This window comes from Pagrus major, chromosome 10, assembly GCF_040436345.1.
Source record: "Pagrus major chromosome 10, Pma_NU_1.0".
Taxonomy (NCBI): Eukaryota; Metazoa; Chordata; class Actinopteri; order Spariformes; family Sparidae; genus Pagrus; species Pagrus major.
The window spans coordinates 17,906,340-17,922,199 of record NC_133224.1 but is presented as its reverse complement, the minus strand read 5'-3'; the positions used below and the strand labels follow the sequence as shown (position 1 = coordinate 17,922,199).

Genomic DNA, 15,860 nt, shown 5'->3' with positions numbered 1-15,860 from the left:
AGAGGCCTCATTAATTCAGTGTGAGCTCACCCTTGTTCCCTTGTTTATGGCACTGTTCACCTCTGTGTAGACTACATTAAAGTTCATGTTATTTGCAAGGTACTTAACATTTGAAAATGAAGTGTTACACGAATGTGCCTCATGATCAAAAGGCAGATTGTCACATGTATCAGTAGTCTGCAATTAAAGATCATGTTTTCATGTGATAAAGCATCATCAGAACATCATCATCATCATCAGTAATTAAAGCATTAAAGCAAGGCTTAAGGCATGTGAAGATTTTCAACATTTCAACTGCATTTTTAGATTTGAGATCTTTTTTCAGTGGTACATGAAGTAAAGAAAACCACGTCTCTAACATCAGTGAAGACATAGTTAAGTAAAAAACTGCAATCACAAAAAGGAAATAATGTGTGAAGTACTTAAAGTTGAGAAAAGCCTAACGGTGGATTTAGATCTCTACTGTGATTACCTCTCTGCAATTCCGTGAGTGCAATTGACACGCAATTTTGAATTAGTGAGCTCAGAAATTCACAGAAGACGGAAAGATTGTTCATACCACTTTTATAATAATAATGCAATGTGAGAAAGCGTTTTGACTGTGATTTGTACTAGAATAGTGTAACTTGTGAGTAAATGCAACCATGCAGGTAACTGATGTTAGTGCTTTTTAGGCTAAAGCTCCGGACGTGGTAAAACAGGACCAACATTACATCTAAAAAACTGAACTCAGTAGAGATATTTGTTGTATTCTCATTAATTAATGTCTTCTTAATAGCACAGGTTTGAGGCAGATCTATCCATGCATCCATTGTCCATATGAGATGATGCCATGTTGAGCGATACAGTAAATTTATTTGCAGCATTGTTCCATTTACATTAGAGTGTTTGAAATATTTGAAATATTTATGACCAACCTTGTGATTTACAGTAAATTACTTGATCAAACCAGCAACAACAAAATTATTATTATTATTAAAACTAGTATTCTTGGGATTGCAGTGATGTGAGGTAGAATATATTGAAAAAAGAAATAAAGCCTGCAGTATCTATAAGCCATGTTTCTACTTCCATCCCTGGTACTGTGTATTTTGATGTTGAACTTGTTTATTCATTATTGTACTGTTAGATCGTTTGATCTTAGCCTCCCTGACACTGACATATAATACATGTTGTTGCCTCTGTTTGATTTTTAAAGAAGCCATATTGTCTATATCTATATTTAATTCTCTATATTTGTATTCATACAGAATGTATTTTGTAGAAAATGTAACAGACTATTTTGACATTCTAGTTTGTCACATAAGTTACACAGAGGTACTCACAATTGACTTGAGAAAAAAATAAAAAAATAAAAACAAACTTTGGTTCTCACAGGAGGTTTCTATTCGTGTGTGTTTTGCAGGGGAGCTGTACATCGGTGGCGTGATAAAGAACATGTACAGCAATCTGCCCAAGCTGATTGCATCCCGGGATGGGTACCAGGGCTGTCTGGCCTCCGTGGACCTTAATGGGAGACTCCCCGACCTGATCGCGGATGCCCTCCACAGGGTGGGCCAGGTGGAACGAGGCTGCGATGGTGAGTGGGGGTGACATACAGTGATAGCCGTATCATGTGTAACTTTTTCTTTTTAAAAGTAGCCGTACTTTGCTTGATACTTTATATCCTAAATACTTTTTCATGATTTTGCTTGCACCCGTTAGTTGAATCTGTTTCCCTCTATGGCCTGATTACACACTGCACAAAGCATTTGGTAAAGAGACATCAGTTCAGTCATTTGGTGCATTTGTATTTGGCAGCTATTCCCTGATATACACCAGTAACCTCGCAGAAATTCTCACAGCTCTGGGCAGTCTTTACAATCTAAGCCCCTGTCCTCTGTATATCCTCTCTATTGCCCCATAAAGCATGCATGATGGAGGTATCTCTCTCCTTTAATGTTACTGTCAGTGTGGCTAATCTCAGCGACACCACTCCCTCATTGGCTTTTGCCACATCAATCTTGCATTTGTTGTGTTTTTACCTCTGCTGCATGCGGGTCGTCACTACGTTTCAGGCTGCATTGCTCCAGTGTTGGGTGGTTAATCCTGAGTATAACAGTGGGTTTTGACTATTGCATTTCCCCCTTCCGCCAACCGCACCCCCCCACCCCATCCCGCCACCACGTCTCAATGGCGAGCTGAGTGTCGGGGAGCACTGACTTGATTTCCCTGAGGGCCGCACTGGCCGGCTCGATGCAGCACTGATTCAGGTTTTTTTTTCTTTTTTTTTTCCCCTGATCACTAACACTGCTACTTCTGCCAGCCAGCCTTATTACCTGCCGACAGTTATATGCCACAATCCACAATTACTTTGCTCCAAACACGGTTCAAAACTGCATTAAAGTATCATATTGACTCCCACAGGCATCCAAAATGGATGCTAATATCAGTTGATGATGGCATTTGCCATAAGGTATAATTGACCAGTTTTGGAAGGGTGGACCTTTTTTGACAAATAATAGTATCTAACCCAGAGGCTGTGGCAAATCCATGTATTCCTTTGTTGATATCACAGGTCTACTTTGAAGCAATTTAGACTAGTTATCTACTATAATCTAATTCAGAATATTATTCCTTAGCAGGCAGCGGAGAAGCCAAATGCTGACATCAAATCAGTAAAAGTACAAAAGTAATACTTAATGGTTTTCTAGTGTTCATTCATCTTGTTGAACGATAGTTCAGATTCTAAGTTTCTGACTTCCAAAAGCAAGAGAAATGAAGATAGCTCTTCCAAAATGCAATGTTGTCCAGGGTATGAATCGCTGCCAAAGTTCTGACCGACTTGGTTCCGAGGTCATTGTTAGCTTGTGGACTGGGGATACAGCACGGTCAGAGGTGACTGCCGGTCCAGTCTCTCTGGACCTAAGGCCAAACAAAAGGCAGAACATCGAGCTTGTTCTTGTAGCTCTCTACTGACTCGGCGGATCACAACACCAAAGAACAAGACGGGGAAAAGGGAAGGGGAATGAGACCGAGAGAGTTGAAGTGCAAATACATAAACAGTGTTGCTGACTCACTGTAGCTCAAGATGGAATGCACAAGGAAACAAGACCAAAAAATGTGAAAAAAAATACCATCTATATGGCTAAAATAATGTATAGTAGCATTAGAAGTAGACAAACAGGAGTACATATATCTTTAGCAGTACAGAAAGCAGTAGCCCAGTTTATTTTATTTTCCAAGGCTAAAAGATAAAAAAATAAAATAATAATAATTAGAAATGTTTTTCAGTAATACAAGCTTAAAAATGTATGGCACCATTAAAATCAGGTGATGGGATCTGTAAGTGCAGTTGAGCACTCCGGCCGACTCCACATTGCTAATATGGGAACAGATGTTTCAGTTGTATCCCAGCTGTTACTTGTAGACGCAGGTGACAGCAGTGAGAGAGTGGAGATGTGTGCTCACTTTGGGTTTTTGCAGTTTATGTTAGGCTTATTGGCTTCCTATATTGTATTTGGATTTTGCTGAACATTTGGAGTAAACACAGCAGATGGACTTTAACGCTCCAACAAACCCAAGGCACCTAATAACAGGTTCTCAGGCAGCTGTATAAGGTAGTGTTTGGCCGATCGATACTTGAAGGGAGAGAGAAGAGGTGATTACATGACTTGGTTATTAATTATGACAGTATGCTTAATTAGCTCCTCAAGGGAACCTTTTTATTAGTAAGTAATTAATTGGGCAATTAGCCTGGTGAGGAAACCACTAACACAACAAGCTGATAGAAAGGAAATGACATTGACTTTAAAAGGACATTTCAAAGCAGAAAGTAAAAACTCTCATAGATCTGTGTTTTATTTATGTTTTATTTTTCATTATTTATTTGTAGCAGGTTTGGGGGGTGGGGGGTGGGGGGTGGGGGGTCTTCTTTAATTGGGCCATTTGTAAATGGCACAGTGAGATGTCTGTTTGTCTATGCGGAAACAAATTAGTCTGGCATTGAACCATGGGTCTTTGGAAATGTTTGTGTTTAATTGATATTTTAATGAGAATCCCTACCACCAACAACACGACAGCCACCACACATACTTATTTTTAGAACAATTCTTTTGCATCAGAACTGATCTGCATCCTAATCTTATATCTATCGACTTTCTCCCATCTTATGTTGAGAACAAATCATGTTTTGAAATAAAACTAATAATGATCTCCTTTCATGCACCATAGACATATTAGCTTCTAATAATACAGGCAACAAAGGCAAAGTCATTGTAAATTATTTTCCATATCATATCTGCTCATATGAGAATGCCTGTTGGGTCAGCCGCATGTGTAATCTGAAGTGTATATATGATCATCAAAGTTCAAAAATCTACCAAGTAACCTATATGAATAAGAAGCTGAAATTCCACTGAGAAATTACAGCAGTGGTGGTTCTAATTGACAATTTAAATATCTTCAGCCATCCATGATGGGGGAGACAGAAGGGAGCACACTCCCATGGCCCAAAACACACACACACTCACGCACACACACACGCACACACGCATACTGAAGATACTAAATGGAAACTGACTCCACAACTACTAATTTACAATACAGCTGTGCCACAAGTCTGGTGATTACACCAGGCTCCAACCCTGAATATATATCAAATTTGACCTGAATACATTTCTAAGCAAACAATAATCAAATTACTTTCAGTCTGTCGATGGAAAGCTACTGTATCTTGGTTCACAATTTGTCAAGTCTGAAAGCCATAGTCAGGTGCCCATATGAACACTGAATCAGGTTTTGCTTGCTGTAACCATTCCCCCCCTTTCATGCTGGCCTCTAATGCCCCTTTTCAATCAAGGTGGTTAGGGTGCTGGTTCGGAAACAGTGCATACTTTTTAACAACCAGAGAATAAACAAAAGATTTGATCTATTTTCACTAATCGAAGCAAAAGTGGTTTGAAGACCAGTCATGTTTGAATGCCAGTGTAGGCATGCGAAGCCAGGAGCAACACAGAGTCAATGTAGTCATATTTAGTCAGAGTTCGAGAGTTCCATAGTTGTTCCTAACAAGGCTGGGAAATTGAAGAAGTATACAGTCACCGAATGATGCATCTCTACAGTGGTTTTCATGCCAGTGGAAAAGCAAACCGGTTCTTAAAAGGTTCAAAGGTCGAACCAGTACTAGCACCAGCCCAGAACCAGAATTTGGTTTGCTTTGGTTGAAAAGGGGTATAAGAGATCCCTCCCTAATGCACTTTCAGTGTGAGTGAGGGGGGACAAAATCCACAGTGATCAAACAAATCAAGTGAAAATCTTCCCATCTTTTTCGTATGACATTCCTTCTCTGTGTTTGCCCACTGAGCTGAGCACTGGAGGGATTCTAACAAAGTGTTTTGTTGTAAGGAAGCTCTAACTTATCCACTTATATCCACTTGATTTGTCTAACTTGGACTGCTAAAGCACCATATGAGCTTCAGATAAACCTCTAGAATACAGTTTTGTATAAAACAATGACTGGATTCTGTCCCCCAGCACTTACATTGGCAGCATGTTGCAGTAGGAAGGAATCGTTTGATTTTATTTGATGATTTTTTGACAAATCGCAAGAAAAACATCTTTCTGTGTTCACACAGGCACCTGGCTATTGTTCTCAGACAGACTTGAGAAATTGTAAACCTGTCTCCATGTTAAGAAAGCTTTGCTACGTCAGCTGGTATGGTCATTTAGTTAAAACAGTTGCCAACTTACACATCCTGCAGAAACATAGCAGCCTGAGCATCCCATTTAGTCTCAGCAGTTGAAGAATGTACATTTATGTTTCACCCTCTTATCCCTGGTTTGACTCACCAACCCAGGTTTAATTAGTCTGCCACTAATGCTGGACTCTTCACCGCCACAGTGAACTGAAGGCTATTTAAAGGGAAATTCTGGTATTTTTAAATGTGGGCCCTATATTTAGATGTTTTGCTGTGTAAATGATTCATACTTACCAAAACTTTTGGAATCAGCCCAGTAGATTTCCTCAGCTGGCAGCAGCAACATGGCTGCAACATGATCCTTTGAGGCAATTCTCTCCACAGAAAGTGCTTGTTTTTGCCACTGACCTCTGGGGTTGTTATTCTAAGGGTCTGACATTCTGGAAATGCTTGCTACAGAGATAGACCTTTTTGTTAAATAAGAAGATCTGTTTTGTAACCAGAAACACAAGTCTCATTCAAGGAGAAGTCTCACTCTGAAATCTTGTGAGAAGCAAGTTGTTGCAGGAAGATGATGGTGGAGAGAGTTGGAGAGGGGAGTTTCGAGTTTACCTAGAGGAACTGCCTGCAAGTTCATATTTCCAAAGTCATAGTTGAATATTTAACTAATTTTGACAATCTGGATGAGGCAACAGATGTAATGACTCATCAAGTCAGATTTCAAAGTGAGACTTGTAAAAGGTCTGTCTCTGTAGAAACCGTTTCAGACAATGTTGTCAGACACTTAGAATCACAAGCCTGTCAGTGGCTGAACCTACACTTTTAGTAGATGTAGCTGCAGCCATTGTACTTGTGTTGCGGCTGCCAGCTGTGGCAAACTGCTGGCCCGAATCCAAAACTTTTGGTAAGTATGAATCATTTAAATATAGGGCCTAAATATGTAAATATATGAACCAGGTTTAAAAATACTGGAATTCCCCTTTAAGTTGTTGATTCTCTGTGGGTATTAGTAGAAAACCTTTCTACTAATAAGGTGCTTGCATATAAATATTATATATTTCTAAATGTGTGGTGTGCTGTCACAGAGCTGCCTGAAGATGTGTCAGCCACAAAATGTTAGGAATACCATAGCATGTGCTTCACTAGACACACTGATGTCTTTGGTTATGCCCTCAGGACCCAGTACCACCTGTACGGAGGAGTCCTGCTACCATCAGGGGGTGTGTCTCCAGCAGTGGGAGGGCTTCACTTGCGACTGCACCATGACGTCCTATGGAGGTTCATTCTGCAACGACCGTAAGTGCAATGTTTTTGGTGACCGCCATTGTTTGAATGTGTGTGGCTTGAATGAATGGTGAAGGCAGTGATATAGCTAGGCGGTGCTAGTGCTTACAGTTATTGAGCTATAGCTGCACAGGCAACTTTGCAATCCTGCTGTTTACGTGGCAGTGCTGTTCCCTTTTCAAAGGTTTGAGGAATCCATCACTGGTGAGTCGAGCTTTTTCCCATTGAAATAAATATCTCGCCTTGTGCAGCTTTAATAGCATCACATTAGAGCCCCACAGATCGCTTAAACGGCAAATGCTTTTTGTCCATTAACTGTAAAACTTGTTAACATATTACTGCCCACAAGTTAAATATCAAAGTCAAGCTATTAGTTGACAAGGCCTCATTAACTCACTTTAGCAGGGCCTCACAGATTGCGCTACACCCAACATTCAGCCCTCTGCTAATGTTCTATTACTCAAACGTTATTCATAGTAGCACCTCAGATTGTAAGACTCAGAGTACACCGATAGATTGGCTCCTGGGCTCCTGAGGCACTGCTAACACCTGCTGTGAGGAGAAACGGTGATTTACGTCCCGTGTCCCCGCCATGTGGTCACCTGCTGGGTGGCTGGCAGCAAGGGAGTTCAGGAAGGAAGGTATGCAGGGAGGGAGAAACAGATTCATCACAAGTGTGTTGTTTATTATATTGATCTTAATTGTTGTTGACAGGTTGATAGTATGTATTTAATGCTATTCATCTTTAGGCTTCTTGTCAGGAAGCTGTTGCTTAAATGTGCTGTATAACATGTACTGCTGCAAGTAATCCAACTATGAGGTTTGATAAACTCACAACCTTCCATTATGTCAACATAAGTTTGATTTTGATTCTAGCAGAGTGATGTACCTCATGTTTGTGAAGTGACACAACAGGTCAAGCGGTCTCATCTCAGTAGCAGAGATGTTCAATTGATTTTCATAAATGAAAATGTAGATATTTTTAAGACAACGTTAAGATAATTAAAGATTCGTAACATGGATATTTTTGCAGTGAAATACATGTGTGGCAGAGCTCAGCTTGGTAACATAGAGCTTATGTACAATTAGCATTCAGCACTCCTCACAGGCTCAATTTAAACAGGGGCAGAGGCAGGGTAACAGGCTAATAGACTTGTTTGTGCAAGTCTTTGTTTGCTTATCAAGTGGTGGGTGCTGAATTAAGCCATATCACTCCTCCTTTTTTTATTTTTTTCAAACCACTGTATGATTCATTTGTTTTTTATCTTTGATTGTTGTGTGTTATTTTGCTGTTGTTATGTCGGCTGTCATGTTAGTTAGACAGAATATGAGTGGGCATGACAGTAAGAGGATGATTAGCAAGGTGCTCCTTTGGCTCCTGGAAGACTCAAGCAAGGAGAGGTCGATAATAACTGCTCTGTCGGCATGACAGCTGAGATAAGCAGAGGCATCCCTCGCTCCTTGTGAGAGGAGAGCAAATGATGAAGAGTGGAGAGGAGAGGGGTGCTGAATCCTACATTCGAGTTGTTGCCTGTGGGGAGCGTTAGCGGCTTTACTGTGCTGGTTTCAAAGATGACAGGTAGAAGTGTGTGGCACCAGGTGTGTTCCATGGAAAGACCTAGCAGATGTGTGTGTGTGTGTGTGTTTGTGGGAGTGAGTACAGTGGAGGAAAGGTCCTTGCCAGCAGCCTGAACAGCCTGAAGATTGTATAACCGCAGACAAAAAATGAGTAAAACAGCCATCAGACTACACTACAGGCAGTCTTGTTATGCAGTGACTTCTAAATTATTTGAAACTCTATGGAAATCTCAGACAAATTAGATCATCTACACTGACAGCTTGTCATTCTTTCTGTTTATTAACACACCATATTGGTATTATGAGTTCATTGGCTGCGGTTTAAAGTTCACTTCCTCCTACTTTTCTTATGCTTGTGCAATGTTTTCTTGGTGAGAGGTTGCCTTACTACAGTATGACACATTCTCAATATTTTAGAGATGAGCCAGCACCTCTTTGAGTAGCAGCCAGTTTCCAAATAAAGCTGCAAGGTCAAATGGCTGTAAAAAAAAAAAAAAACACCCAAAACATACACAGTGATTCGATTTTACTACAAATCAAAAAATAGCTAAAATAAATAAATAAAGAGGTCAACGCTGTCCAATTACTGTGTATGTGCAGTATATCGTTTCCAAATGTGTCATACAACAGCACGTCAGCCTTTCACAGTTTTCATGCATGGCTAGCACTGTTTTCTTTTGCAGTGTTGTCTTTCCTTCCTAACAGCAGTTGCATTTCTTCAGACCTGCCTTTCCGTCTTCATTTCTGCCAGCTTGGAATGTTGAAAACACCTTTCCATCTCTTGACCTTGTGAGCCTGCCCTGAGTATTACTTTTGGCTCCTTCCCTTCGTCGTCTTCTCTTTCTTCTTTGCGTTCCCGTACTTCTCACCATACAATCTTGTATCCTTGAGCCTTTTCTGGGCTTTCACATTCACAGAAGCAACATTTTTCTGAACATGGCAACCTTGGAGGAGTTTTCCTTGAGCCTGCTCTGAAAACGAAGGTAGGACTTATGATTTTGGGTGGCATTGTTAATTTATGTATAATACTGATGCCTCAGGTCTGGAGACCTTGCATTCCTTTTTTTCTTTTAATCGGTGTACACAGAGGACTTGAAGTGATAACTCTACAACAGGGTTACTCTCTCTCTTTTCTGCTGAATGAAATAGCCTCCGCCCACCATTTGCCCTTGATTTGTCTTCTGTGTATCTGAAATGGATAGCTTTGGATGGTTTAATTCCTAGTAGAATTTCCCATGTAATTATCTTCCTGTAGCCACAGAAATCAAATAGCTTGTATCCTATACTTTTCTGTGTCTGCATGCATAATGAAACTGAGACTGGGGATAAACAGGTGTATGGGCTGCATCTCTTTGTAGCTTTATAAATGGGACAGATGCATGTCATCAAAAGAAGGGACAGAAAAGGGGGCCGGTAACATGAATAACAAAGAACCAGCCCGCCATGCGATCAAACACTTTATCTCTCACTCAGCAGCCACACTGTGACAAATAACAAACATACAGTACACACACTCACACACAGCTTCTAACCAGCACATGCTATTTGCTTATGTGCACTTCTTGTACTTTCTCTCTCATACACACGTCCTTTTTTTTTGTCATTAGGACAAAAAGTGAAATGGAAATTATTTTAATTTTGCTTTCACAGAGTGTTTGCCACTGCTTTTCCTTCTCTGTGGGGGATAGGAAATTACCATTATTATTCTCCCAACATAGCACTCGCTAGCACTGTTGTTTTTGATGGCCTTTCTTAGTCGCCATGATAGATTTAGCATAGAGGGGGGCTTTGGTGCATAGTTGGTATGTCTGCATGTGTGTGGACTGCACTCCTCTATTAAAACAGCCATATACCCGCTAAAGAGATACCATAACCTATGAAACAGACTGTTCAAAACACTCACACACCTACAGTTACATAAAGCCGTAATGACATTGGTCAATAGAGAAAAGCATATGTCTAATTTCCTCAGTTTAAGCCAAGAGTCATTTGTTTCATTCTGGGTGAAACGGCTGTCAAAGTTATTGACAATGCAGTTATTATTTATGAATCGAGAGTCTCAGTTGAATGTAGTAGATATAACACACAGATAGAAAAAGGTTCAGTTGTGCAGCGTTTTTCAACATTGATGTTTCATACCAGATAAACTGGGGTCATTTATCTCTATTGATTTTCTGTTACCTGTTAGACTTCAGCCAGTCATGCCTGCTGCCTGTTAAACGGTGAAGGTTGTCACAGCTGGAATGACGAATGATCTGCAATATATGTACATTTGTAAATGGAAAGCGATTATTTAAGTATTTTAATTCCAGACTTATAATTGAATAGGAGGATGAGTCAGTTGGTCTTAAGTAGCTGCTTACTTGTTTCTTGTAAATGGTATATTAGAGCATTTTTAATTCATTTTGAATTTTAAATTGATTAAAAAAAACAAAAAAAACACTGATACTGTCTGTTAAAAAATATTATTTCAATCCTTCCTGCAGTCCAGAATTGTGTTTTTAAGTGGAATTGCATATTTTGTTACCTCCTAAAGTCCTAGGACCAGGGAACTGTGACATTTTTGAGAGCTCACACAGTCCTTGCTGTATTGAAACCATTTGCCTTACTCTTTTTTTACTCCATTCCGAAGTCGGACTCGACTGCAGTCTTCTTCTTTTAATGGCATTTCTTTTTTTGTCCACCTGACATGGCAGATAAGAAAAGACACCATTGAGGAAGCCCAGTACTCTGATTTGCAGAAAGTTCGTATTGGAAGTGATCACCGTAGCCCTGGGTTATAACGGTTGCCTTTCAACCATGGATAAAGGGAAGCTGCACGCTGCTAAGTCTAGCTGAATACATTTGTCATGTTTCTATGTAGTTATGCTGCTGAGCTCCACTGTGACAGTTCAAACTGTAGTGGGTGGGTATGTTTGTGTATCCAAAGTAATTCAGAGGCTCCAATCCCAGCGGAGAAGCTTCCTTTTTGTTGAATAGTATTGTTTGCACCTCTCCAGTGACCCTTTCTGTCGGTCAGTTTGCTCTGACAGGCCTATCGCGCCGCACTCTGGAGAGACAGGTGGGGGAAGGCTAATACATGGTGCTCAATTTGGAGGAAGGGGCAGGTACAAATGAAATTGGTCTTTGGAAACCCTCCCTTCTGCACACTCTACTGACTTTACCTTGGCAGCCAAATTTAAACAGAAGTACCCTCCAACAGCATTTTGTTTCAAATGTATCTCTTTTCTCAAACAGCCTCTTCTTTTCTGTTCTCATTAACGGTAGAAACATCTGGTGCTATAACACTGAAAAACACATCACTTTCAAATGAAACGGGATTGTTTCACATACTGTAACACTATGTTCATACACACAGATGCATTCAAGGCACAACAAATACAAAAAAGCTGTCGTATACACAAGCACACATACAAACACCAGAGAGCATTTGTTATTCAGCAGCAGCCTGCGGTGATTGACTGGTCTATTTGTCTCTGCGTAGCGTATAAGTGGGCCACTTGGTATTCTGCCTTATTCATCTGGAACCAACTCAGACAGAGATGCTGTGTAAGTGCGTGCAGTACGAGGGCTTTGTTTCTCTCTCGCTCTCTCTGTCTCTGTTTATGTGAGTGAGAGAGCGACCAAGAGAGAACAAGGTGGAGAGGGACGGAGCGGGAGATGCTGGGAGGAAAGGGCTGTGCCTGTGCAGTTCTTTGTTTCACTGCATGCATTTGCTGGGCGTTAGTGAAACATGTGCGTGTATACAATGAATCCAGCTGCCTGTGCATAGTGCTGTCAGGCATACTAATTGAGTGCAGAGTGCCAGTGCGTTTGCAGCACTGCTGATTTCAATCTGCAACCTCTCACAATCCCCCGTCTCTTTCTTTTTTCTCTACTACTTTCTCCACGCCCACTCACAAATGAAAGCATCAACTAGTCATCAGTAACAGTTGGCCTACTATCATGCATGTAAAAACATTCTACTGCACCCTCAGCTCAAGATATAATAGGTATAAATTTGTGCAAAATCAGACATTGCTTCATACTAGGGGTGGAGCAGTTCATGTATTCCTCCTGATCCGTCACTGTACAGATGTCATGGTTCAATGCATGCAGTCTTATGAAAAGCACATCTTACTCATTCAGTCCCACTATGGCAAGAGTATGGAGGATGGAGGAAGCTCTTTGCCAAGGGTCAATTGAAATTCTATGGCATGGTCAACAAAAGTAGAAGAAGAAAAAGAAGAAGAAGACACAACAAAACAGATGAAGAATAAGACACAATGACTGACTATAGGTCCGACACCCTCTATCTTGCAGTACTATCTGTTAAAAATAAATTAAAACAAGCCTAGCCATATGCAGCTGGGTTTTTTCTTGTTTTTTTTCCCGTCATACCATGCCGTACCAAACCATTACCCTAAAACCGAGGTATGTATTGTCCTGTGACTTCTGAGCACTGTTACACCCCAACTTTAGACCTTTATTTCGAGACTTTTATTGGATCCCAAGGTACACTTTTGTTACCTTTTAATATAACTGTGAAAATTAGCTTTCCAGTAGAAAATGACCTGTTTGTTAGGGTGCATTTCCTGTAGCTCTTTGTTGCTTGAGTTTATTTATGCCATGTGGGAACGATAAAACTAAGCTAATTGATTTCAAACAATTCTCAAGGACTAAGTGCAGCTCACTAAGTGTTGTACTCCTTGCTTTTGCTAGCCTACTGTTAATTCTTGAGAAGCTTGATAGGTTTGAGCAGGCTTTGGTCACGCGTAGCCCCCCCTTGCTATCTCTTTCTCACCAAACTTTAATGAAACTTGATTACTGAAATGCATTCTCTGTCATCCTCTCCAGCGACTCCACAGGTGATCATTTGCTTTGTACATCACTTGAATTGTAGAAAAAGAAAGAAAAAGATGGCTACCGGCCTTGAGGGTGAAATAGCCTCATGATTCAAGCCTCATTGTGTGTAATACACTCGGTTTAGGCATAACATTGATTTTGAGGCTACTTGTTGTGATGAAGGTCACACTGGCTTCAACATGGACTCGGTGTTCAACGCAGCGTGGATCAGGACAGACTTAAGGGGAGGCTTTAGCCCTCTCAGATTCTCATCACCAGCTGAAATCACTCAGCCCAAACTCAGGAGGAATGAGTAAGCAGAGCTGCAAACCTCTCAGAGCGAAGAAAAATCTCCTCTCAAACCCCCTGATCCAATAAGGGAAATCAACTGTTTTCAACCAAGAAGCCGTCTGGGAGAAAGTCAAGCACACTCGCGCATAAAAGCCAATTCATGGAAGGTGAGGTCTGACTAGCTTTTTTGGCTCACATTCTTTATAACTCCATTCTCATTTTTGTTGATTGTTGTTATTCACTCCTCCTACCTCTTCTGCAGCTCCCATCTCCTCCCTTACTGTTTGCAAGCTGGCCCCAAAGAGCTGCTGTCCAGACCTAGCAATTAAACGCTACCTCATTAGGCCAGGAACGCAGTGTGAATCCTGAATAATTACTTGGCTTGCTTTTTCCATGCCAACAAATGCACACACACGAGAACTCTCTCTGCTTGTCAGTTGTGGGCTGCTCCAAAAATGAGACGGCGAGCGACCGGGGAGGTTGCAGCTATCTTCAAATTTCCAGACACTCTGAGTGAAAGCATGGGCAGAGAATTGAGAGGACTGACAGAAAGCAGTGGAAAGAAGAGAGTGCAAGTGAGGAATGAAATAGTGTTTGGGCATGCAAAGGCAATTTTGACTCTCCCAAAAGAGGGCAGCGCTAAACCCATTGGACTTTAGAAGTCACCATGTCAAGAGCTTGAAGGGGATTGGTTGGGGGTGGATGGCCATATTCTGTGACCTGTGGTGCTGAGGGTGGTAGGTGAAAGTAATAGTTTGGCTTAACATATGGTTTAAGTGAAAGCAGTGCTTTTCACTGGCATTAATTTACATTTTCAATGTGCTGAAGATGGCAAGGTGAGGATATCTCACCAACATTATCTGTTTATCTTTGAGTCCAGGCACACACTCATGTTTTTTAAAGCCTCATTTGCTAAAGTTCTGTAACTGCAGTTTTCATTAAACATCCTGTTTCTCTTCTCTCTTCCGAAGAGTTTCTATTTATGTATGTGCTTGCTAGCTTTGGCAGGTAAACCAAAAGTCTGCTCATTTCTTTGGGTAAAAATACCAAAAAAACTTTTGATCGTGATGAGTTTTTATGCTGTGTGGAACCGGTGCAGATTTTTCACTCTTTGCTTGATTTTAATTAAAGACCACATGAGCTTTTTAAACCACAATATGCATTAAAGGACAATTAATGGGGCTTTGTAATTGCTTCGAGACCATTCCAGCCACTTGCAAACATTATCAAAAGCCTTTCACTGTAAGCTGGAATGAGAACAAGAGAGATGTGTGCATGCATGTGTGTGGACCTGGGAAAGAGAATCAAAATATAGAAAAGGATGAAAACCAGGGGAAAGCAATTATTTCTCATGGGCACTCTGTTCACATATTTCGTATTAGTCAATTCCTTTGTTGATGCTTTGTAAATAGCAGCGTCGCTCATCTGACTAGTGTCAATATTCTGTACCTGATTGAATTCAGTGGTGCAAATGCACTCGCAAATACCAAACACACCGTCTCCAATCAGCCTGACATTAACATGACTGGAAGAGACATACCTTATGTGCGACATGCCAGTGTGTGCATTTTGATCTTGTTACAGGCAGTTGCTAAAAGGCTTTCCACAGACTAATTTATTATCCATTTCCAGTCATTATTCTGGCATGTCCTGACTCACTGTCAAAAGGGATGTACATGTTCATCTATTAAGAGTTTTACTGTTTTTCTCAAACTATCCATTGTCCTCAACATTACTTACATGAAAATGCTGAATTTTTCACATTGTAGCCATTTCGTTGTTGTAGGATATGTAATGACCCATTTGTATTTGACAATTAAAATATGTGCAATATGTCGGATTGTACCTTAAGAATCACTACGCAGTTCTCACAGTAAACCCTTTTCCCATCCCCCTTTTCCTTGTTACCATAGTACCTTCAAGTGTGAGACACGAGAAGAGGTTCATCTGTAGATGAAGGTATCCTCTTAGTTATTATGAATGACAGCTACAACACAAGCAGAAGCAGAGTTTATCATTGGTAGTGCTGACCCCCTGAAATAATATCCGGTACTTTAGGGATGACTGCACTCCCAGAATACATAAAAGTTTGGACAGTACTATCTACACATAAGATTTGGTCTGAGGAAATACTGCTATGTCAGACACACACACTCTCTCTCTCACTCTCTCTCGCTCTCTCTCTCTCTCTTTCTCTCTCTCTCT

At 40.7% G+C, this 15,860-nt stretch overlaps 1 protein-coding gene across 2 annotated transcripts in view; it reads left to right on the top strand.

Moving 5' to 3' along the window:
• Positions 1–15,860, top strand: part of nrxn2b (neurexin 2b) — a 571,134-nt gene that overhangs the window by 286,071 nt on the left and 269,203 nt on the right. For both annotated transcript variants that reach the window (XM_073475282.1, XM_073475281.1), the window contains 2 exons: positions 1,406–1,579; positions 6,855–6,974. In XM_073475282.1, coding sequence (XP_073331383.1) covers positions 1,406–1,579; positions 6,855–6,974 — 294 coding nt within the window. The remainder of the gene's footprint in view (positions 1–1,405; positions 1,580–6,854; positions 6,975–15,860) is intronic.